Raw genomic sequence first — 24911 nt, 5'->3', positions numbered from 1 at the left:
ACCTGCAGAATTTGGGGCAGTTTGATTGTGGGAAAAGAAATCATGCAAAACGATACACGGAAACACAGAGGCCTGAAAACTGCCTTGTCTTGATCCTCTTGGATCATCCCAAAGGTGCAGTCAGGCGGAATGTGAAGACTTCGAGGTGACCCAACTGCATGACGAGTCAACACAAATGGAGCGGACATGAGTTTGGGCGGCAGAAACTGAGATTAAGACTCGTGTTGAAATTGTTTCACCTGAAGCAAAACATTTGTGGTTATGCCAAATGATGCCAACTACGACTTTAATTCAAAATGACTTCAAAGAAGTGGAGATGCTGTGCTCCCACATCTCAGTTACAGCGTTACTTAAGTGTGTACAATATTATCATGGGAGACAAAATCAATGGATAAAATCAGAAAATAAGTAAACCAAACAATTCGTATGCTTTCCATGAGAATACTTCAGCTGATTGCTGTGTTGAAAGTTAGATTTGGAAGCGATGGATACGTGCACGCTACTGTGAGAATCCCAAACACTGAAACTGAGCCGTCTGAACACCACTGCTGCCGATCCCCCACATGTTCCAGAGAGAAGGGTCTTTCTGGGGCACTGACACTGGATCCCACCTCTCCGTCCTGGGATGGGGATCAGGGCCGGCGGGGGAGGGGGGGGTTGTTGTTGGGAGAAGTGGAACTCGAGGGTAAGGCAGAGAAGGGTGGAGAGAATGGATTGTCCACGGGTGCTTGGGAAGCTGAAGAATATGAGGGGATATTACCGCCCGGCTCAGCGGCCAGATGGACAGCAGATGACTTTTGTTCTCCCAAATACTCCGCAGGCCGAGGGAGGAAGAGGAGGAAGACAGGGAGGAGGTGGAGAGGAGGAAAAGCAAAGGGAAGGAGGAAGGGGGCGGGAGGAGACAGGCCCAAGTGAAAGTTTCAGTTTTACAAGATTTTTTTTTTCTTCTCTGGATTGTAACATGTTCATCAAAGACATTAGTGCATCCTGCCAAGAAAGAAAGTCACTTTATCCTTTTTATAGTAATCACATCCACCATTGTGTGAGCAGTGAAGTTATATGCAATTACCAAAAACATCATTGGACCAAATAACACATTTATTTCGTAGATTTCCATTGACTCACAGCCCTTGGCCTCCCAGAACCAGTTTAATATCCTACAGCTTTAATTCAGCTGTGTACACAAATTAAAATCTGGTCTAACTCCACCACAGCGGGCATGCCAGCACAGGAGTGGGGGCTCCTGCTACTCTGCCCCCTGCTGCTGGAGCCCAGATCTCTACTCACCTCCACACCTGCTCCTCTGCAGACCTGTACTGCCCCCCTGTGGTGTGGCACAGCAGTCACAGCTAGACTAAACACAAGGAAATGACGATAACTTCATTATTAACTTCAGTATCTGTGCAGTGTTTAATAATTAAATACAGCCGTAGTGGCCCTAATGATGCCTTTAACCATTTGTGGGGAGGGCTAACATCTGAAAGCCAGAAGGGGCAGGCTGTGGAGCAGGTGGGGGCCTTTAGATCCTTGATCATTAAGATATGTAGTATATAGAGTCTGGTCTTTCTCTGCTGTCTACAACAAGGCCCAGCAAGCAGTGCTTCTTTTTATGGAGACTCAAGACCGTTCAAATCTGACACATTTTTGCAGCTGTGTGCAAATCACTCATTGAGTTTGTCCTCACTTTCATTATTACATGGCTGGTGTAACGTTCTCTCTGTTTAACGCCAAGTTAAAACCTTCTCAGATCAACCAGCCATGCAAGTTAAGTAACAGGCACCATCATCAGATCTCTGCATCCACTCATTAACTGTAAAACAAATGCTTAAATGCTTAAAGAACTTCCATTAACATGATGAACAAGCTGTGTAAGACTTAGCACATACTTCCACTGTGCCACACTGGTCTTAAAGGAATAGTTAGACATTTTGAGAAATGTGTTTTTCTTAGCTTTCTTGTTAAATTGTTAAATGACAAAACAGATGCCACTCTCAGGTGTGCAAGCTGGTTAGCCTAGCTTAGCACAAGGCCTGGAAACATGTGGGGAACGGCTAGCTTGTCTTTGAAGGTAGCAAAATCCACATCCAGCTCAGCGATTAACAGTGTTACGTCTGCCTGGCTTCATCCAGGTGTGAAAAGTTCTGATTTTACAACTGGTTATGTCCTGAACTATTCATTGGCCAGGAGCAGTTAGAGGAGACACCACAGAACGCTCCTGTAACTACTTTTGCTCAAAAAATCTTAAAGCTCTCCTGGAGAAGTACAGCAGGATGTAGCCTACATAATATAGTGTAACAGAGATTTTGAAAATATGCTGGGTTCGGGTGTGTTGGGAGGTCATTTGGATACAACCTGAGTTTTAGTCATCTGAATCCTTTTTGATGAGTTGCAAAGCAATATTGTACCACAAGGGGGCAGCAGAATCATAATACTGTTGAGTCTAATCTACTAGTGAGCATGAAAAAGGGGGGAGGCAAATGAGAAGGCAAAGTTTGTAGAGGGAGACTGAGGTCAGGATGGCAGTGAGGGGGCTGCAGGAGCAGAGAAACTACAGAGGTGGAGGTGGGTAGCTAGAAATGTGACAAAGCCAGAGAGACCATTATAGAATCAGGAGATTTGAGCGATTTAAGCTGCCGTTAACATAACTTGCATAATCAATCAAGATAATTATTTAATTAAAATTGTTTCAATTTTATGTCTTCATGTATATTTTCAAAAAAGAGGGGGAGCAGATTTTATGAAACCGCATATTTATTTTTCAGCTGAAAAGATACACACAGAAAAAAATGAAGATAGCTAGATCAGGTTTGTGGCCACACTGAGGACTACTTGAAGCGTAACACTGTAACAGATGAAATATCTCATCTGCTCTCTGATTCTTCAGCGAGCGCTCCCTTGAGAGCATAGAACCAGCCTCAGCATAGCAAGAATAGAAGAGACGGCAGCAGCTGTGATTAAGCAGGAAACATGTGGCATCTGGCCAGTGTCATGGTTACAGATGGATGCACCAGAAGTGATGCAAGGAATTGGCACTGACGGAGACGCAGTTTGAATTCTGTTACGTTCATATTATGGGGACGAGATAGTTTGCAAAGGTGTGTTTAACACTTTGTTCATTCATGAGATGCAGACATTCATGCATTTTTTTTTCTGAGAATCAAGCTGAAGACTACAGACTAGTAATGTAATAGTATGGCTGCCATAGTGCAGAGAAGTGGCACATGCTCTGTGCAGAGAATTATGGTCATAATACATTTACATAAGCATTGAACCTGCAGTTTGTCCAAGGTTTTATTGTATTGTGCTTGAATATTTGAATTTTATGCTAACTTCATTCTCACTTCATTGCAAGTGTGCTTTTCCTGCATTCAGTTTGAGATTATATTGCAGTTTTGAAATACGAAACACTGGATTAATGCATCCAATAATCCAGAATCCAAAATTAATATGCAAATATATTTTATTGTAAAAAAAAAAATAAAAATCACAGAGAAACGATGTCTGTACGTCACTCAGCAGTCGTGTCTGTTCTCTGTTTACTGTTCAGTCTTTTTTTTACAAGCTATAAAGTTTATTCAGCCATGGTACCTTTTTGCCTTCAGTCGGTATTACTCATATTTCCGACGCCTTTGAAGTCATCATTACTTTACGCTACAGTCTCCTCCGCACGAGCAGCTGTCAGCCAATGGGGTTGGAGAGGTGGCGACATCTCTGCGATTCAGGAAACCCTCTCCTCCTCCGCCACTTGATGAAGAAAGCTCAACCACGTCTGCTGCTTTTCCGCTTTGCACTTTCAAAATAAGACCACGACTGACCGATGCCTCACAACCATTTAACACATTAGTGTGGTGAAAATGACACATGAAATGGGCCGATAGGCCTTCGCCTTGTACTTGATATCAATATAAAGAACAAATGTAATTATGTGCTATTCAGCTTAAGGCCTTATGAGGTTCTATCAAGGTTTCTTTTTGATACGTTGGCATTGTGTGTCCTCCTTTATTTAAAACAAAAAAGATGTCAAGGAAGTTGTAAAAAGTGAACGACCTGATAGCAGTTAGACATTGTGGGGGAGATCTGTGGTGGAAGTCTCACTCAGGACTAAAAATAAAAAAAATAAAAAATACTGAGAAAACTAATACTTAACATATTAATACTATATTAATACAAATACTTAAACTAATACTTAGAATACTTAAGAAAACTGAAGTCGCGACAGTATAATTTCACTTTCTTACTGTTCATTTTGAATGAGAAGAAACGTAATTTTAGAAATAAAAAAAAGTTTCAATTTTCAGTGGTGAAGTTGAGACTTTTATTTCTAAGATAATACGGATACTTCCGGTTGTGTCGAGCTCTTCTCCGTGAACTTGACTCAGCTCGGGTCTCGCTGCAATCTTGAACGGCGGTGACTGATGAGTGCAGCGCTGTGGAGTCGCCTGGCTCTTTCTTTACCGTAGATTTCTCCCCCGATTTATCCTGTGATTTACCGAACATTTTCTCCAGAGGTGAAGCTCTACACGGTCGTGGAAGATGTCTGTGGCCGGGCTGAAGAAACAGTTCCACAAAGCCAGCCAGGTATGGAGGCGCCTGTTATCGGTCGTTCATAACAACAATTGTTTGGATGTGGATCGTGTTTGCGGGCAACGGTAAACGGAATCAGCCCGCAGGTGATACGGAGACATGAAAAGTAGCTTTAAATTATTTTATTTGACAGCCATGGCGAATTCACAAGCTATTTCGTGTCATCATAAGCTATCTGTGTAATGTTACTTTTTCATCCAGATAAGTTCGCTTCGTACGGAGACAGCGTCACACCAAACTCCGTTGAAAGTTCCCAAAATTAAACGTATTCTCGCATATTAACAAACACACATTCGTCATTTGTCTTGTTTAAAGTATGTGTATGAGAGACTGAAGTCCCAATGATATTTCGGCGTAGTTATTGGCGTATAAATTATTCACCTTGCAACACACCACTTTAATAACATTTCAAATGTTAGGTGTTGTTGTCGTTGTCCCCAAGCTAGTATCACCAGGAAAAACTCTCATTATTCTAGGGTGGGCAAAAGCTATAAGAAAAGTGAAATTCCTCATGAATATCTTTATTTATTGAAAATATCCTAATATTTGAATGTAACATCTTCTATTGTAAGCCCAGTATTAATGCAAAACGACGTTATTACAGTAGCTATTAAGAGTCTCTGTCTTCTGTGCACCAGCATTGTGTAGTAAACTTGTTTAAAGGCAGGTGGGCTGACATGGAGCCATCAGAAACACTGAGCCAGCAGGCCCTCTTATGGATCTGGGCGCATCCACTACTCTTTAATGAACTCATTAAAGTCCATTTGTTCCCACAGCCTCCTGCCACCAAAACACGCCGTGGTGGGCGGCTGTGAGTAAGTGGGAACCAGTTCTAGCATTTAGATAACACTGGAAACAAACACCGCCTAGTGGATCTCCTGATGAGTGTGCTATGGAGCAAGATTAATGGGTTAGTGAGGTATGTTTAGCCTGAAGTCAGAGTCTCTTTTAACCTGATCATCATGATAATTTACGCAGTGCAAGTAAACTTGTTCCATGCTTACAGTTTCGGTTTAAATCTGGTTTCACTTACACTTTTCCTGCCGATGTTCTGATGTCACTGAATGATGCCATGCTGTTATACAGTAGCACAAACTATATGCATCAGGTGGTCACAGAAAAATCAGCGATATTAACACACACTAGCAAAATTACACAGCACATCATATATACACCGACAGACTGCTGGGGGTGCAGCAGCTACGGACCACTCTGGATCATGTTTTTAAGGTTGATGTGCTAAGTCTGTTTTACAGTCTGTACTGAAGCTAATGGAACACATAAGAAAATTGATTAGTCTTTAGGCATTGGTCACAGATGATGTCTATTTTCACTTATAGTGAATGGGGCAGTATCATACCCAGACATACATGAGTATAATGTTAAATATGTTGTATGTATGAGGATGTGCAGCTGTCACATTTACACGTGTCTCAAGCTTTGATTGAACCTTTAAAGAACCTTTGCCAGTCAACACCAGTGGGCTAGAATGGAGTTTGGCACGAGGTTATCATCACAGGCGTGTTGTCCATCTGTTAGGTGTTCCTTTACCACACATGTAGCCCGCTGGTGCATTTGGCGTGGAGAGACCACGTAGAGGCGTTCTGTTGCCTGACGGAGAACCGGGTAGACGTTTTTCTCTATCTGACGGTGCCAATAAAATGCACGTAAGTGTGACATGCGCTCCAAGTACTTATGCAATGCTCAGTGGGAATCGATCGAGAAGGAGTGTCGTCAGTGGGCTGTATTAGCATGGCGAGCTAATAATCAGTGTAGAATGAAACTAAGCAAATCCTACCTTTGCCTTAAGCTGGGCTCAAGTCTCAAGTTTGTCAGCACCCATCAAGTTGGGTGTTTAAAGTGGTTATTATATATGTTTTGACCTTAACATTAGGCCAAATGACTATTTGTAATGCAAAAAGTGTTGCTCAGTGTGATGAGAATGAGAAACTCTGAAGCCCCCCCCCCCCAGCTCTGAGGAGCTCTTAGCTTCTTTCAGCTCGTTATGGTCAGACTGACATGCTCAGTTCTGTAGCGATAGACCTTTGGTTAGATATTAAGTAGTGCACTTACAGTTGCTTTTCTTGCACTGCAGTCGAAGAATACTGGCTCACTCACATGTGCACAGGCCTGGACCCGTCTTCTCGGCTACATAACACGATAATTAGTCACCTAAAGATTCCAGCTCCCAATGTGTAACTGTAGACATGAAGACAGGTTATGTAGTATATGTAGTAATACAGGATATAAGGTGCAGTTAAAAGGAGAGAACTGTGATGCATCATAAGAACATAAGAGCGACTCATGACCATCTCATGGATTTGTCTATCATATTTATGCTTGATCAAAAACAAGAACTGACTGTGTTACTTTGCTGCTCTAGACAAGCAGCATAATGCTTTGGATTAGTGTATCTCTACATACGCTAAATCATCTAGGAAATAGCCGCATGTCACAAGTTGTTTGGTAGTTGTAGAGTGTAAATAACAGACAAGCGGCAGATAGAGCTTTCAGAATCTCCTCGTTTGTCTTTAAAGCTCACTTAATCATTTCTCTAACATGGTTTCCTTGAAACTTTGAAACAGGCCTGTGGGACTCAGAGCTGTGAAGCAGTCTGTCTTGTCAGTCTGGAAGCTAATTTTAACATTAGCTCATGCAGCTCCAGCATCATTAGGTATCATCGTAGGATTTTCAAACTTTGTCAAATGTGACTGACCAGCAGTGTTTTTATTTTTACCATAGCTGCCTTACTGTTATCACTAACTATGACCCACATTTGAATGACACAGGGCGAACTGTAAAATGTATTTAGGAGCACACGAGGAAATAGAAAGTATGGCAGAATTCAGCCTAAGCAGACAAAACAAAAACACTTTACATTAACACAACAATGGTGATAACAGCAGTCACTGAGCTGAACCAATATTGCATGTTGCAAACAGTCCACTGGTGGTGGTGATCCACTTGTAAATGGCCCTGTGGACACCACGTTTTTCTACCAAAACTATGAGCAAGTGAGCATGCAGTGAGCCAAATAAATAGCTAGAGTTATCTAGCACCATACACAGCGTTTGAAGCCTATTAGTCATTGTTTCAGAAGACTGAGTGCGAGAGAAGCTGAAGTTTGTGTAGTTTTGACTAAAACGGTCTACGGCGAGGAGGAAATAGAAGAGGAAGGCGATGAAGCAGCGTTAATTGAAACCCTTGGCGTTGGTACTTGCTCATCCTCCACTGCCTGTGGGAAATACAATGTTAACCTGCTGTGGCAGACAACACTCCCATGGCTCATCTTCACGGACGGCTCTATGTGCTGAAAGTGGTGCAAAAGTAGGAAGCAGGCAGGCAGCTCAGTCTTTTGTTCCAGCAATGCTCGCCTTAAACAAGATACTGTGCAGAATCCCAGTAAGTTACTGGGGCATGTTAATGCAGGTATCTTTCTGCTATTTAGGTAAATAATCTATTAAAGAATTTACAGATGCAGTTTAATTGCACATTATATTGGTGAAATGTTTCCTGACAGCCCTCCAACCCCTACGTCATTCCTAGTGGAAATTCCCTCTAATTGCTTCAGGTAATGAATGATAATGCCTTATGTGTCATTTAAATTCCCATGCCAGTTATCTAACTAAATAGAGAGTGCTGACGTTGATAATGACCGTAGACAAGCATCTGGGTGAATCATAGATCAGGCCACACATTAGACATTTACTGTCTAACTGAGGCTATCTCCGTCTTTTCCCCTCACAGCGGAGAGGAAATTGAATGCTGAGCATCTGGGCTCATGCGGGAAAATATGAACGTCATTATTTATCTGATTGCTCGTGGAGTTATTCCCGTGTGCATGAGCTAAATGTCAACCCGCTACTTCCTGTTTGTGTGTCTCCTCTCCACACGTTGATCAGTATAGTTACGTATAGTACGCAGAGCTGCACATGCATTGTCTCTTTCACAGCCTGTTTTATGAGATATCATGTGGCCTGGTCTCTAACATAGGGACGTTATCCACTCTCACTTCTTTTTTATTCACTGCACGTCTTTTGTGCGCAGTGACTTCTCATGAAAGTACCTCCGCTCTACCTGGTTTTCCTCTGCACCTGTTTGATCTCACAAACTCCTGCATGTTGTTCTCTGAGTCATGTGGTGACGAGCAGTCAAAGCAGAGAGTGTAAAAAGCGTTCGTCATTTCCTGCAGCTGCGAACGCAGTGAGAAAATACCTGAAAATAACAGCCAGACTGTACCGATCAGACTCGTCACCCTTGCAAAAAAAAAAGTCAAAAATATTGTTTGGTATTTCACCTGCTTCCTGAGGTGGAAATGGGACGATGACCGGGGTGATGACCAGATGTATAAATCTCTTTGAACCAGCAGAAGATAACTGGGAGGGGGAACACTGTCACTTCCTGTTTATTCGAACCATATCTGAATCCATTATCCATTATTATTGGAAAAAGGACAGGGAGAAAGTAGTGGAATATAATCTATGGCTCTTTTAGATAAATCACAGTTTCAAGATGGGTTTGCAATACTGATTGATCCCAGTTTATCTACCCTGATAGTCAGACTCCATTTCTCTGTCCAGGGGCCTCATTTTGCCCGAGCTGATCAGTACTGACAGTTTTGACATATTTATCCTCTTGATGTGATTTTTCGGCCAATGAAGAGAAGACAGTTGCGGTTGTAAGGAGCAATTAAACTTCTTTGTTATGTTGATCCAAGAAATGTGGTGATTTAAGAGTTCTGGCCAGAAAACCCGGCCTGTCTGAATCACTGAGAAAATCTGAGGTGCGAGCAGCGATGTAGAGGTCTGAAACCGGAACAGAATTCGTCATTCGATTTAGTTTGTCACAGTTTTTAGTGGTTTTTTTTTTGAGTGTAGATGATAACAGGATGCATCAGAAGACTAATGGTAGTCATTAGGATGCTAATATAGTATGTTTTTATTTTATACTATTGATTACTATAATTTATTAATGGTTACACTTGTAAGATCCTCAATAATAGATAGATAGGTATAAGAACAGTAACACTGTGTCAGTGTGAATGTGAGAAGGTGTAAGGACATCTGATTCTGCTGTGTTGTAATCTGACACTGTTGTGACACATACAAAAGGTCCAGGTATTAGCTGAGGACGCAGACCGCCTCTGTCTATGGCTTGATAACGGCACTGTTGCTGTTTCTGATCTGCTGTTTAGTTTGCGGTGCAAAGTCCACAGTACAGGTGGAACCCACTATCAGTGGGGTTTTATGGCTGATACTACTGATGTCTCACACACACAAATAAGAGGCAGTGTCATAAAAAACCTGCAACTTCTCCGTCACTCTTATTTCCACTTCATCCGAGAGTGACACACTTGCAAACTTAAGATAAATGTCTCCACTTTAGTGGTAGCTGGACTCCTCACCATTGAATAATTCACAGCAGTTGCATTTTCTCACAGCAGCTGATAATATGTGTGAAACAACTTGGATCATAAAATCAAAACCAAAGGCCTTCAAAGTTTGAATATAGTTAGATATTTTGAGTTAGTGTTTTAGGTCTTTAAAGGGTAGCCTGGATTTAGTGTTGGCTGGTCTTGTGGTGACTTTGTCCAACGTTCCAAATCGCGGCTGCAAGTGATCAACAAATGCTTCAGTTTGAAATCACATTACAAAACGCACTGCGGCAGTACAAGTACAAGCCATACCTCGTCTGTTGCAGGCCACATCTTGGCCTTTGTCATGGCCAAATAGTGACATCAAAAAAGTTTGGTCTCATTTTGAACTGGAACATCTGTAGATGAATGCCATACCTGATATGCTATGATCCACTAAAGTTACATTACAACATGAACACGGATGGACGGCCTGGACTGCAGCACATGGGGTCGGGTCGAGGAGGTAACTCTGGTGTTCACACACCTCAGTGCAACTGCGTTCTAATCATAGAACACACAACAAACCCAGAGCTCCAACCTTAGCATCTTCCATCTTGTTGTCACTGCGACACCAATCGCTGGCTGGCTTACATCACATGCAGCGTTCCTACTGTCGGTGTGAACGCAAATAGACATATAGTCGCTGTTATAGAGGCTGTGGCTTGTATGAGTATGTGTGAATTGGATTGAGTTGTTTGGAACTTTCGTTAGTACTCTTCTGATATAAAATGTTTCTCCTAAAACACCTGCCATAAATCACAGGAGAATGCAATTTTAGCTGTTTCTTGGATTCTCAAAATCACAGATTTCCTGCATAAACTTTCTTCATTTATATTCCATCCATCTGTTACTTATGTCTGCCTGTACTGTGGAGTTGATCACAGCTGGTTGCCAGACAAAAATGATTCCACATTTACTGCAGCACATCTTACGTCTTTCCAATTCCAAAACTACGTCACGATTAGAAAGTTTCACCTCAACGGTATTCATGGAGTTGCTGTCGCTATTACACTTGAAAAGAGACAGAGGTAGGTGTGTAAATAGTAAAAACAGAGCTTAAGAAAGAAGATTAAACCTTTTTCTACTGGCACTTCTAACACACCTGGCCAGTCGCTGTGTAAAGTGAGTGGGATTTTTGGATTATCTGTTTCAGAACGTGACAAAAATTGTCAGACTAATCGCCCTGAATACTGCTGTCGCATACTGAAGCTTTATTAAAGCATATTAAAAACCAAACTCTCTATTAGTTGAACAGTGTAGGTTAAAGTGTCTCAGGGTCTGACCTCATGTCTTCACCACAGCTCAGGGTACAGAACCTGTGTGTGATCACGTGCATGCAGCAGTATCATTATCTGCCATAGTACATTATCACAGTAACCTGTGTACGCCCGCAGCCTGGACCAGAAACAAAATACCACCAGATAGAGATACAGCTGAGACCTCTGTGAAAAGAAGCCATCCATCTTTAATGACGAGGTGATGCAGGGACTGAGCCTGGTGGTCTGGCAGGCAGCCTTTCAGCTCATTAACATTTCAGCTGCTGATCATTATTGTGTGCAGCTACACCGTGACGTGGATCAGCCAGTTTATGTTGGTGGTACAAAATGAGAGCCTTCCGGCTAAACAGCAGCTGATACATGATATATAGACACAGGCTGTCCTATTGGAGGATCTCCCCGAGAGCGAAACATGATATCAGTAGCTTCTCTTTTTTCACAGAGAAAAGATCTTTTTTCTATCATCAGATATAGAATATTTATAGCGGTTCCATGTTTCAGTGTTTTAAGAAGAATAACCAAAACATTTAATTTTCAAACTTTTATTTAGGAATATTTCCTTGAATTGATATTCGCACGTGTACAGAACATCATATGTAAGGAAATCTACATTTTTTTTTTAAGAAAGTAGGGCAGACTGGGGTTTGCTGTCACACTTTTTACTCTGTGAATTACTCATCTTACAGGAGTCATTCCTACATTTGAAGGAGGCTTAAGGTCTTGGGTTGAAATGTGCATCCCTTTCATTCTCGTAACTTATTCCAACAGCATTATATTAACCATCAAAGTTGTCCATACACTTATCAATGGAGTTTCAGTAAGAAAAATGCGATTTTAAAAGAACGTGTAACTTCTAAGATTTAAGATGGAGACACCAAATCAGTCACCATCCCCATAATACTGACTGTATTTGTCTAGTTGTTTAAACCATGAATATAATCATGATTGTTTGTTTGAATTATTCTCTGTAATGAGCAGTAAAATGAAGGAGTTTACATTGTTGTACATTTTTAAGCTTTTATTAAAGCCATAGTTTCATAACAACTCATGAATATAACATCTGATGGATGTCACAGATGTGACAAGCAGCCCCCCCCCCACCCCGACCTCTTGGCCTACAACATGCCTCTAGTTAGCAACTGAAAAGTGGACTAAAATGAAAGTTAGCGTCCTCACCCCAATGTTTCCTGTGTCTTACACAGAGTGGCCAGATAGAAATGAGCATGACATGATGCCAAATGTTTGATATCAACATGATGAAACAGCGCCCTCTAGTTTCGCTGCAATGAGAGAGACAACCAGCCCTGTTTTCCACTAGTTTAACAACTACTTAAAGTATTATTAAGATACTCACTGCTACATTGGCAACAGTATGTAAATGGTAACTGATGTCTTCGGAAAAGCATTCGTAAGAAACGTTTGCAGAAATAATCAGTTGGGACTCAAAGATCATTTGTGGAAATGAGACTGCAGCAGCATAAAATACAGATTGAGGCGGACTTGGAACAATGGAATGCAGAAACAGGGAATAATGGCGTAAAAAGCAATGGGAGTGTGTGGGTGCAATCTTCCAAAAACAGATCCAGACCTTATATTTTTCTGGTTTAAAGCTCCTGATAGGAAAGTTACTAATTGTGCTCTTCAGAAAGTCCCAAGTTGGTGGAATGTCTGAATCTGTTCAGCTCTAACTTTTCACTTTCAGTTTATAGCTGCATTTTTTGCTAGTGAAGCTCAAACGTTGAGGTAATAGGCTCCCCTATTACTAGTGTCCAGGCTAAGCTAGCTTGGAACCTCTAGCCTGCAGCAGGGATGGGGACAGAGAATAGGCTGCACTTGTTTAACCCTTGTATGGTGTTCGGATCTGTGGGACCCGTTTTCATTTTTTTATCAAGAGCAAAATGATACGATTAATTCTTTTTTTCAAACTCAGACTCATTGGCCTTGACTCATATTGATGAGTCTGAGTTTGAAAAAATGATTAATTGTATAGTTTTTCTTTTGATGAAGAACATGAAAACGGATGAAATCGGGTCCACAAACCCGAACACCATAGAAGGGTTAAGTGTGGCTGACACAGCACATACTTACTGACATCTTGTGCTGCTCAGATTATCATCAGGTTGTGTCTGATGGGCTTTAACATTCATTAAAGTTAGAGTTTTGTTACAAAGTTTTTATAGCTGTGGTTATGAACCCCATGTTCATAAGTTAGTTAGTTTCTTAGTAATCTAGTATCAGCCAGGCTGTAGACTGCATTGACCACATATCAATGGTGTCAGGAGGCTACATTTCTTCTTTTACAGAGGCAGCTTTTCCACTTACTTATGAATATGAAATATTTGGTATCGCGCTTGCAAGTCTACAAGCTGTCATCATAATTTCATGTTCCACTCACACCATGTGGCCTGAAAGAATAGTAATTACATTAGATCTGTCCAGGGCTCGTCAGATAACGACACTACTGATGGCATCAGACAAGTGTGTCCCTGCTCCGGCCAGGTCTCTAATGAAGCAATTACCTGGAATGGCAGGTTTAACCGAGGCATGACGAAGGAGGGTTGATCCGATAATGTCATGCCATCCTGTCTGTTGTGTTTTGCTTTGAGATAAATTGATTTTCTTGTAAACCTTCAGATGATCTGTTTTCAGTAGATCAGACCTTGTTTACTTAGTTACAGTTTTTCCAGGTGATGATTCTTCAGAAGCATTAATTCCCTGAAACGGAGCAGTGTGTATGAGTTAGCAGGATGGGGTTTGATACGTCTGCCTGACTGGCTTAAAGGGAAACATAAACAATAGAGTGGCTGCTAGCCTGCCTGCTGCCTCTTCCTTCCTGCACACACTGAAACCTGAGTACACACACACACACACACACACACACACACACACACACACACACACACACACACACACACACACACACACACACACACAAAACAGACTGTGAAAGCTGTGGTTCCATATAAACTGAACACACACACATTGACAGTGTTGTGCGGTAGATAACTGTGTGCGTACAGTAAATGCTGAATGAAAGGCTCTTTTCACAGTCTTATCTGTCCAAGGACATCTCAAGCTTTTCAACTTGCTGACCTGATAGATGGACATGTGAGGCAGCCCAGGTTTTGTGCGAATGATGTATATGGGAGGAGAGATTTGTGTTTATTTGTGCCAAATTGAAATGATAACTTCATGCACATATATGCTGAGACAATAATGCTTATCTTCAGCCTTTTGTACCTCGTATAAGATACATGATAGCGACAAACTACAAACATCAGTCAGTTGGGGAGCCCATTAAGCCCTTTCATGGACCCTGACTGATCCGTTAACCCTACTTTGATAACACTGTACAGTGTGTTATTGAGCGGGGTATACAATCAGCTGTCTGCCTTTCATAGACCCTATCAAATCAATGAAGAGCATCTATCTTTAGTGAGGGTTGTTTGGTCCGATTAGACAGACACACAAGTGAAAACCTCCAACACAATGTTTACCATTTACTTAAAGGGAATGGAATTTGTCGCAGCTTTGGTATGTATGCTTGCCTTGTGTAATGTTAGTGTGTCCAAGGCGATGTCTCCGCTACTTTAAATTTCCCTCTAACAAATGACTGTAAAGGCTCCAGTAGTCTGAGGACCCAATATCCAGCTCTGTAACTCCACTCCAAGTCTGAGCTGTTTAGCCTCATTGTTTGTCACTGGTTTTATTGCACATTTACTCAGGATCACTCATCAAACCTGTTTCCTGTATATCCTATATATATATACGATCACTGTTTTTGTCAAAGGAGTCTGGTGGGTTTGTGTGGTGAGATACGATGGCTGTCTCTGGTTAAACAAAAAGGATCATACAGGTCTATCACTGCAGGGTTAAGGTCATTTGTAATATTCCTAATCTTTTCAGACATTTTGAATAACAATCTGTGCCAGTCAGTGGCACGAACGAGCACTTGTAGCGGACATGCTCTGATTGGGCACAATTATCCCCAAGGATTACATCGCACCTGTTCACTGTGTGTTCTTGGCTGCTGGTGGAGGCAATCTACTGGACCAATTCCAAAAGTATTTGTACCTGCCAATCATTTCGAGCCAAAAATATGTAAAAATTGGGCCTTGGTTTTGAAAATACTGGAATTATCCTTTAACAAACTGCATAACTTTTACATGTTGCCATCTAGCGTTTACACTTCACAGCAAAATGTCCTACTGTATAAACATAAAATTACATGGGAAATAATGGGAGATTTCAAAAAAAAGCATCAAGGAGACTCTAACACATGTAATTTTCCGCCACTACGGTTCTCCGAAACACTATTAAACGATGGAGTTTGATGCCGACATGCAGTAGAGTGGGATTATGGGAGATGTTGTCTTTGTTGTTTAAACAACCACCATTGCCATCTTATTTTCAGGTTAACGTTCCTTCAGTGGTCATCATTCAGGAGATTTTTACAGTCACAATGATTTCAATTGTGTTTTGAATGATGGGTGAGAATCAGTCACAATCATTTTAAAACACTGAATGAAGCAATTCAACATTAAAAATGTGTTTTCACATCGTTTTTAGGTTAGGATTTCTTCAGTGTTCATTGTTCACAAGGCTTTTACCAGATGTCTATTTATCCACAGAGGTTTCCTCCTCTCCAAACGGATCCAGTAATTAAAAGATATTCCAGTTCAAAGACATAGTTAAAACAACCACAAATATGTCCAAAAACAGTTGTGTCCGCTTTTGAAATATGGAAAATATGCACATTAGCTGCAATATCATTATTTTTAATATTTCTGTGCAATAAAAATGAGGAAAAATCTAATTTCACTGTGCTGTACTCTATAAATGTTTTGTTAAACTTAATTGCTTGTACATGATCTCAGCTGGAAATCATGGGGCGGCTCCAGTTTCCACCTCATTCCACCCACCACTGAACAAACAGACTTCTGCTCAAAACAGCAGGAAGGTCACAGGTCAGTCCAATAGTAACTGCTTGTTGTGAAGAACATCTGTCAATATTTTTGTGTACTGGAGAACCCAAAAAAATGTGAAATTCCAACACTGCATGCACTCCGCTGTCTGTTGCGTTAGTAGAGCAAGTCCTCATTACTTCTGCCGTATAGCTCCTTTGGGAGATGCAGGAAAACAATGTGGTTCTGGTAACACTACAAACCCTCAACAACAGAATTCCTGTGTACGTGAGGTCAGTGATTTACCTCCTCAAGAGGTTTTGTTTTGGAGGGAAACTGCTGCTTACTCAAGGAGGCCATGCAGTTTCACCTCATGTCACTTTCCCTCTAATCAATAGCATACCTTAGCTAAGGGGCAGCTCAGTGACAGACTGACAATGAGTCACAGAGCACCGAACAGGCAGAGCATCACACTTGTTTTCTATCTTCTTATGAATGTCTGCATTCTCTCTCTCCGTACACACTCTGCAGGCGCACAGTCCAGCCAACCAGGAATGCCTCATAACTTGTCCAGACTAATTTCCCACAAGATCCACCATGCTGTGAGGCTGAGGGGAAAGTATGTCCTGGACATGATCTCTGCAATGCATTAATTAGTGTGAACCAATATTAACACGTGGCAAAATCTGAATAATTGAATTAACATTGCTGTGTTAAATCCAACCTCCTTAATTAGCCTTTAAATCTAAAGTCAGATCTCTTCAAAGAGGTTAAGGCAATTTCACTGTTCCCAGTGCCTATCAAATGTTTTAATTAGTTTTTTGGAAAAGAAATGACATCCCAGATAAAAGTTTAGGACCCCAATGTTAAACTGAATTTCTCCCTAATAAGGATAATAAGCATTTTATAGCAATTTAATTAATACTTAACTTTTATGCTCCAGCCAATTTGAAACTGAACAATGTGTCTTGTGCATTATCATGCATGTGTAGCTTATATACAAGCCTTCGCTTTTACTGGAACAGTTCTCTAACAAAGCCAAATTAATCAAATCATACACATTTGTAATCAGTCAGCGCTAATAATAAAAAAATAATCAAACCGAACAAACTGAACAGTGAAATGTTGGACTCACTGATGATCACATGTACAAGCTTTATGAACGACTCCCTCGGTCTTCAGACCTTCACATAGTCAAATTCACGAGTTGAATTGGTGATGAGTGTCTGTGGCAACGCTCATTGCTCCCGAGCGCCTGCTTCAGCCAACAATGTCTCAGATAAACATGGAAGTGCCTGAAAAAATACAGCGCCGGCTTCCAGTGGAGGGGGGAATGGAGACTTACCCTGAAGTGGCTGAGAGTGAACCCTGTGCTTCATAAACACTATGTTAACCATTTTACTGCTTCAAAGAAAAGAAGCTTGGTATGTTAATGAACCCAATAATATTTAGGATCTGCTGATGGTTCGACATTTCAGTTTTACTAAGCAGCTTCAGATTTAAAGTGAATTCCATCTTTTAAATAACTTACTACCAGGCTACACTATGGTATTCAGACTGAATCAGATTAGCTCAAAACCCCCAGTTGACTGACAATAGTGAAGCATTCAATATTTGGTGAATTGGATCACTGCCAAATTGAGGAGTGGCTTCTGCTAATTCTTCCAAGGTAATACCATCTTTACTTGAATGCTTCATGATACTCCTGAAGTATTAAATTACCAGTTCTTTGAATAGAGTTTGGTTTGGTGGTCTTCCTCTTACCGTTGCTTTGTATTCGATGTAGCTTATTGAAGGTGTTTTGGAATTTTTGGAATATACATAAAGTCAGATTCTTTTTTACTCCAAGGCCTCAACTGTGTGATATGAGACTGTGTCGAGAGCTGATGTTGTATTTTTACCTTGAGCTCAGACTGCAGTTTGCTCAGTGTAATGAGAAACATTTATTATGTGTCAGGCAGGTAAACTTTGGTTAGAAGTGCATTTTGAGGGAGCAATGAGTTCTTTGGTGTGCTTGCCTCACAGTGATCCATCATTGCAGCACATCAAAGAGGCTAACAGTGCCATTGCTTACACTTTGTTCAGCGGTGCTCAAGGCATGTGCTGTGCAGCTATGTGGAGTCCTGCAGCACATCTCTAGCCTGAGCCTGCGACTGGTCTCTGGCCCCAGTGCCCAAGAAGGGGCACCCCAAAGTCTTAATTGACTACAGACCAGTGGCTCTTTATATTGCATGTGATGAAGACCCGTAAGAGACTGATTCTCTCCTGCCTCAGGGCTCTGCTTAGACCAGCGCTGGACCCCCCCTGTGTTTTGGCTACTAGGAGAACATCTGAGTCAATGATGCTATCCTTTAGCAGCTACACTGGGGTAGTTCCCAGCAGGACAAGGCTGGGAGCACAGTGAGGATCATGTACTTTGATTTTTACGATTCTTTTAACCACACAGGTGCAAGTGAACACTCCACTTGAATTACCTGACGGACAGGCCTCAGTTTGTCAGAATGTGTGTCAGGAACTGTGATTAGAAATATTCTTCTTTTACACTTCACATTTTAGTTGCATATTTCTTCGACCAATTCGATAAGCATGATATTAAGAGGTTATAGTAACCACAACCATAGCTTTCATGTCAGCTGGACAGATGCAGCACTCACTACGTGGTTTGGGCCAAACAACCCCTACACCAGAGGAAACGATTACCATTGTGAGAATGAATAATGGGGTGAAAACAAAATGGCAGTTCCCGTCTCATTATCAGGCTGCGTTTCTCTGCGATTCCCAACTTTATTCCTCACGCTTCACTTCAATTTAGACCTTCTCTCCAGCAGGGAAGATTGGTTGTTGATGTGGGAGTCAGCACCACCGTTCATTAAACGGGCAGCCAGCTGGAAGAGTGATTAACAGTGTGATGAAAGTTCCTGGCGAGAGCGGAGCCTGTAGTTGCGCTGATCTATGATAACATTCCACACTGCTGTCGAGAAAATGGACAGCGGTGGCCCTGCGTTTCGATTGGTTGAGCATGATTCAGTACAGTTGTGAAATAGCTATATTAAATGCACATTTTTGATCCATATCTTATGTATACAGGATAATATAGGGAGTAGTCACAGTATATAAAGCACTGTCAATGTTGATTTGCGATACAACTGTCATCTCAGTTCTGAGAAATCCAGGGATATTTTCACCATATCTTCAGCTGTAAAATTGTACATCGTTTACTTTGCTTGCAGAAGGCTGTGTAAAATCTGGACTATGCGTGTTAGTTATGTGTTAAAGCAAAGGGACAAGGAAGGCAGAAGATGAAACATTTTGGACCCAGCCTGCTCTGCATGGAGTGCTTACTCACTAATGACAGTTTCATCACCTTGGTCAATCTGTCGAGTGAAAACTTGATGGCCCATTTGTTGGATTACTCTGGTGATGTAAGTGCATTTTAATGATTCTCACTGCAATTTGGCTCTTAATTTTGTAGTGTTGACCACTCATTCTGTTATAATAACAATGTAAACACCAGAGTAAGTGCAGAGATGTGGAAGCACAGTGACATTGCTCTAACAAAGTCAGACTGGGCAAGAAATGCAATAAAATAGTGGATAGACAGATAGAAAATAGTGGAAAATAATGGCTTTGAAAGTAACACGAGGTTACTACTGTAGGTAAGCTACACTGTTGCCCATAAAGTTGGAATAAAATGTTTTTTACCTCTTCTCATGAAATGATTGTGACAATGTGATTTATTCTTGATAAATAAAGTGATAAAAATAATCTTCTCAACTTTATTGATCAAACTCTTCCAAACATACCACAGTGAAACTTAAACCACAATTAACCTTTGCAAACTGTGTATTCAGGCTTTAACAAAATTGGGGGTATTGAACAATTATTCCAACTTCATGGGCAACAGTGTATTTAACCAGGGATGCTAAAATTTGCAGCTTACATTAGAGCAGATACCCAGTTTAATCCTTATAGCGTTGCTCTTGTGTTTTTGGTTTTGGAAACGGCTTAAAGAAGACATCATCCTCCAGGCTGTTTGGATATAGAGAATCACTGTTACCAGCAGCCTATACAGACTGCTTCAGGATGAGAATTCTAAAGCTCGACAGACCTGCCATGTTGTGTTACGGTTGCGAAGCTATGACTGGACAATTGCTGCTGGTGGAGAGGTGTTGCAAACAACTAACATAACAAGGCCACTGTTATTATTACTCATAGAAATGATGACCAAACCTTTGAAATAAGACCCAAGTTGTAATAAGTGGGAACTATTCCACATACCAAGCCACAAAAGCCCTGTGAAGTATGGAAACTGACAGGGAAGTGTTCTGTACTAATGCACTATTGTTACAGTGTTATTGTTTGGTAGGTGGGTCATCATTGTGTTTGCTTAGACTAAGCAGTGTGTGTGTGTGTGTGTGTGTGTGTGTGTGTGTATGTGGTCTTTACAAAGGGAGGAACACACAGTGTGTGTGTGTCCCCTCTGCTCTCTGAGGCCCGTCTATAAAGACCTGTGTTCAGAGTGCAGGAAGACGGAACACAGATCTGTCAACACAGTCGCGCAATCAAAGAAATGACTGCAAATGAACGTGCAACGCTCGGGTCTTTTTTTGATCTGTGACTTGAAAGAAAAAAAGTACCATCTTGACGGTAAAGATGGTAGCTCGCCGGAGAGTCCCTTCCTGTCACAGCACCTGTTGATCGGAGCGGTTTTACTTTCCTTTTGTACTTTTTGTATTGCCTTGTATGCACTCTCAGTTCACTACTCATAGTAATTGCAGCTCTAATGTGCAGGTTAGATGGCATAAGTTTTAGATCAAAAGCACAACCAGCACCAGTAATTTGCTTTCCCAGCTGCCACCTGCTGCTGCAGCCTGTACCGATGCATCTGACCCGGAGCATGTCACTGTCCCAGTGAGAATAGCTGCTTCCCCATTTCTCCCTTTAATGGAACACCATGCAACTGAAACATTAACATAATTTAAGTGAGAAGGGTTTTCAACCAAGAAAATCTTCACAACAGCAAAACCTTTAAATAGCACAACAAACATTTAAATAGCATTTACTTTTGTCTAGAATTTTCTTGTATGAAAATACATAATAAATAAATAAGTTAAAGGAATTCCATTTAAGCTTTGTATATTTCTTTCACTTGGATTGCTTCATTTTTCTCTAAACAGAAACATACGTCGTCAGAATGACTTGAAAAATGCCATAATTAGATTAGATTAAATGTCTGTGGTTTTGATTTTTAATTTTCAATTTATTGAGACTAATGGGGCCCTAAACTGAAAACTGTTTTGGCCTGTTGGGAGCAGCAGAAATAAGCTGTGAACACAAGAGTGACTTGAAAGCAAACAGTTTCATATGTTGACCTCAGTTACACTGTGAGTGAACAAAAAGTCACATTGACACTCTTTTAGCTCTGTTTTTGGTCTCTACCAACACCTGAGGGAAATGACTCACATTTTTAAACTATGTTCACTTGATAGTCTCTGACAGACTGTCTGTCTGCTTTTTCCTGCTGTGCAGCAAGTTTATAGTGGGTTTCTAGAGCTTTATCTCTGAAAACTGTCTGCTACCTGCTGAAAACGTCACTACAAGAGCGTTGACAGTGAACTAGTAATAGTGAAGTTGTGGGGCAGACAATGAGTTTTACTCTCTGTGTTCCTGTAAGAACAGACCACATAAAGACTGGAAGCAGGTGGAAACCATCTGTGTGGCTCTGTCCTAAGTTTAAAAATACACATGCAAAAACTGAAATTGCCTTTTTCTTACACAGCTTATTTTGCTTGTTTTTTACATTCAAACAAATGTTAGAATAACAATTTATGGTTTTAAGGCAAGTTATGCTCGCTCTCCCGTTTCTGTAAACCACATCCTGACTCCAGCTCCGTATTTAACACATAGACATGAGGATGATCCCCAACCTCTCATCTCACTCAGAGACAAAGGGAAGAAGTGTTTTCCCAAACTGTTGAACTAGTCATTTGTGAAAAACATGACTTTAAGTGTGTGACAGCCAATGACTTGATGGAACAAACAGTTTTTGCAGTAGTGCAGTAAAGTTGTACAATGGTACCTTCCTGTGCATTTCACACATGCTGCCCCCCCCCACCGTCCTAGAAAGGCTCTGGCAGTGCCGGATTGGGATCATTCCTCCACTCTGAGTCTGCTAATTTTACACAAGCTCTGACCCACTTGGTGCCTACAACTCTTCACATCTTGTAGTGGAGTCTAGGACACACACACACACACACTCACACACACACTCACACCTATACAAGGGCAGGGGGCAGTAAGACTCTGCTTAAACAACAACCTTTGCGTGTGTTTATTAAACCACTGAAAGTGAAATTCGGATTTGGATCATGATTGACTTGTACCTCGTTGGATCACAAGTAGCGATGGTGCAACAAACTTCAGACCTCATCTTGCAGTTGCACTTTTATTGCTTAGAAACTGTCGCAAAGACATCCATAGCTCATAATTTTAGCTTAAAGTCATATAGATACAGTGTTTTGTGTGGAACAACAGATTTGCTGCGGCAATGTGAACCGGTTGCAAAAGGTATTCTTCTCATGGTCAAACACAGTGACGGATAAACATGTGTACCTGTATTAGTCATGTCATTCTTACTCCTACACTAGCCATTCTGATAATAAGAAAGAGCCTCATGTCCTCTTTGCAGCACAGCTTCTGTTGTTGGAGCGTTGCATTGATCAAGTTAACACAGAGTTCCATTGTGGATTGGATTGTACTCAGTAGATAGATTACTGTAGATGATATTGCTGTGCTGCTCCCCTGAATGGATGATCATGATGATTGAATTGAGAGAAACATAGGCTAACATCAGTGAGAGCAGCAGTGCAGCGTGCTAAACTGTGCTCAAGTGTGTGATGAAACCCAGGATCACTGCACTGTGAAATTCATCAGACGTGTGTTATATATTGAGGACTGCTCAGTCACTGTGTCTATGACCTTTCGAAGCATAACTGTTTCCTTTTTTTTTTTTTTTTTTTTTACCTGTGCTTGTGCAACCGCTCATTACACTGTGTGACCTCAAGAAACCCATACACAAAATCATCACAGCTGTTTTCAAGCCCTTTCCCTCCCCCGCTAATGCTTTCCCAAAGCCTCAGTCATACTGTACATTGTTCGCCGATCCAGTCTGGTTGCTGACAGTAGGCCTTGCTGCAGCAAAGCTATCTCCAGAGCTGCTGTCATCTTTTACCGATACAAGACAATGCAGCACGCTGAAGGTCATGACCTGAACTTCCCCTCCTGCTCTTCCTGTACTCACTCACCAGGCTCAGCATCTTCATTCACCACCAGTCGTGAGGCTCATTAACTAGAGACACCCTATAATAGTATTTATGCCACTCTGAATCACATGACTTGAGCTGTTCAGAGGTGTGAGCACAGCTCCACTGCTGCTTAGGACCACAATATTGGATGTGAAAGCAGCTGAATCATAAAATACTAGTAGAGGCTGCACATTTTCCTTTCAGATCAAGAATGTAAGCTGAATGGATTAATCCATTAATATCAATAAAATTAGAATAGAATAGAATGATTTGCTGGTTCCAGCTTCTTAAATAAGAGGGGTTGATGACCTTCCTGTTTCATGTCATTTTAAAATAAATACTGTCTGGACTGTAAATGTATTTGTAAATCACCTTTAAACACGGAGGCAATTTTTGTGCTTTCAACTACTTCAGTGAAGAAACAAAGCCACTTTGTACTCTGCACCCATAAAATGACACTATGTAATACTGTTACCATCACAGAGTGAGTAAAACAATAAGATTTAGGCCTGCAGAGATGAAATGATAATTTATTCCTGCATCTGATAAAACAGCAAAATACAGTCGTACAAAGCCAAACACAATAGCATTAACTTTAACAATAATGCATGATTGACATGGGCAATAATGCAGAAACGTGAATGGAATTAACTTGACAGAGCATTGTTGCAATCTAAACAACAGTGGAATAACCCTGCAAAACACTCATCAAGCCAGGTCAGTAGAGTAAAGCCATTTGAATAATTAAATAAGTATGGACAGGGATCATCAGTCTAAACATTAGCCCTGATCTGATGGGCCAACATCTCGGATGTTTTTAATTGGTTTCCGATGGTAAGTGGAAAAATAATGTCTTTTCCTTTTTATTTTGTCAGATACTGAGTGGCCCAAGGGCAATCAGTGTTACGTCAGGCAAGAGCCATGACATATTCATACATGCTCTCCCCCGAGAGAAATGCCAGAGAAATTATGATTCATGAGGAGCAAATGAGAAGGCTTTCATCACCTGAATGACACGCGTAATAGCACCACAATATCACGCTAAGCTGGCCCTGAGAGTTTCTAGTCCTGTGATACTACACCTCTCAGTGATGAGTCAAAACGATGATGATTAGTGTCTGTAAATCTAAATTGAAGGGAGTGATTTCAGGGAGTTGGGTACTAAGGCAACAGCTTATCCCTTTTGCTTTTCTTTCTGTCATATTTATGCTTATGTTTCTTTATATTTTGTTGAATCTATACCATCGAAGGGCGTGTTGAATCAGCAGCCAGCAGTTCCTGTTTGCACTCTAACCGTGAGCATGCAGACAACAATCAGCTGGGTTACTTTAGATGATTAGAAAATGATGACATGATGGTAACGAGACGAGATCTGAAGTTCCATGATTTTCCAAGTTGGTTTGTGGAGAGGGTCTGACCTGGAGAA

At 41.2% G+C, this 24911-nt stretch overlaps 1 protein-coding gene across 1 annotated transcript in view; it reads left to right on the top strand.

The window, feature by feature from the left end:
• Positions 1-4421: 4421 nt before the first annotated feature.
• The window catches only part of sh3gl3a (SH3-domain GRB2-like 3a), a 32288-nt gene continuing 11798 nt past the window's right edge, over positions 4422-24911 (top strand). Inside the window, exon 1 of the mRNA XM_070833734.1 lies at positions 4422-4578. Coding sequence (XP_070689835.1) covers positions 4534-4578 — 45 coding nt within the window. The 5' untranslated portion in view covers positions 4422-4533. The remainder of the gene's footprint in view (positions 4579-24911) is intronic.

The sequence above is a fragment of the Pempheris klunzingeri genome, chromosome 1 (assembly GCF_042242105.1).
Source record: "Pempheris klunzingeri isolate RE-2024b chromosome 1, fPemKlu1.hap1, whole genome shotgun sequence".
In the NCBI taxonomy this organism is placed as follows: Eukaryota; Metazoa; Chordata; class Actinopteri; order Acropomatiformes; family Pempheridae; genus Pempheris; species Pempheris klunzingeri.
Note: the sequence above shows the minus strand (reverse complement) of the source record. Positions and strands in the feature narration are given on the sequence as shown.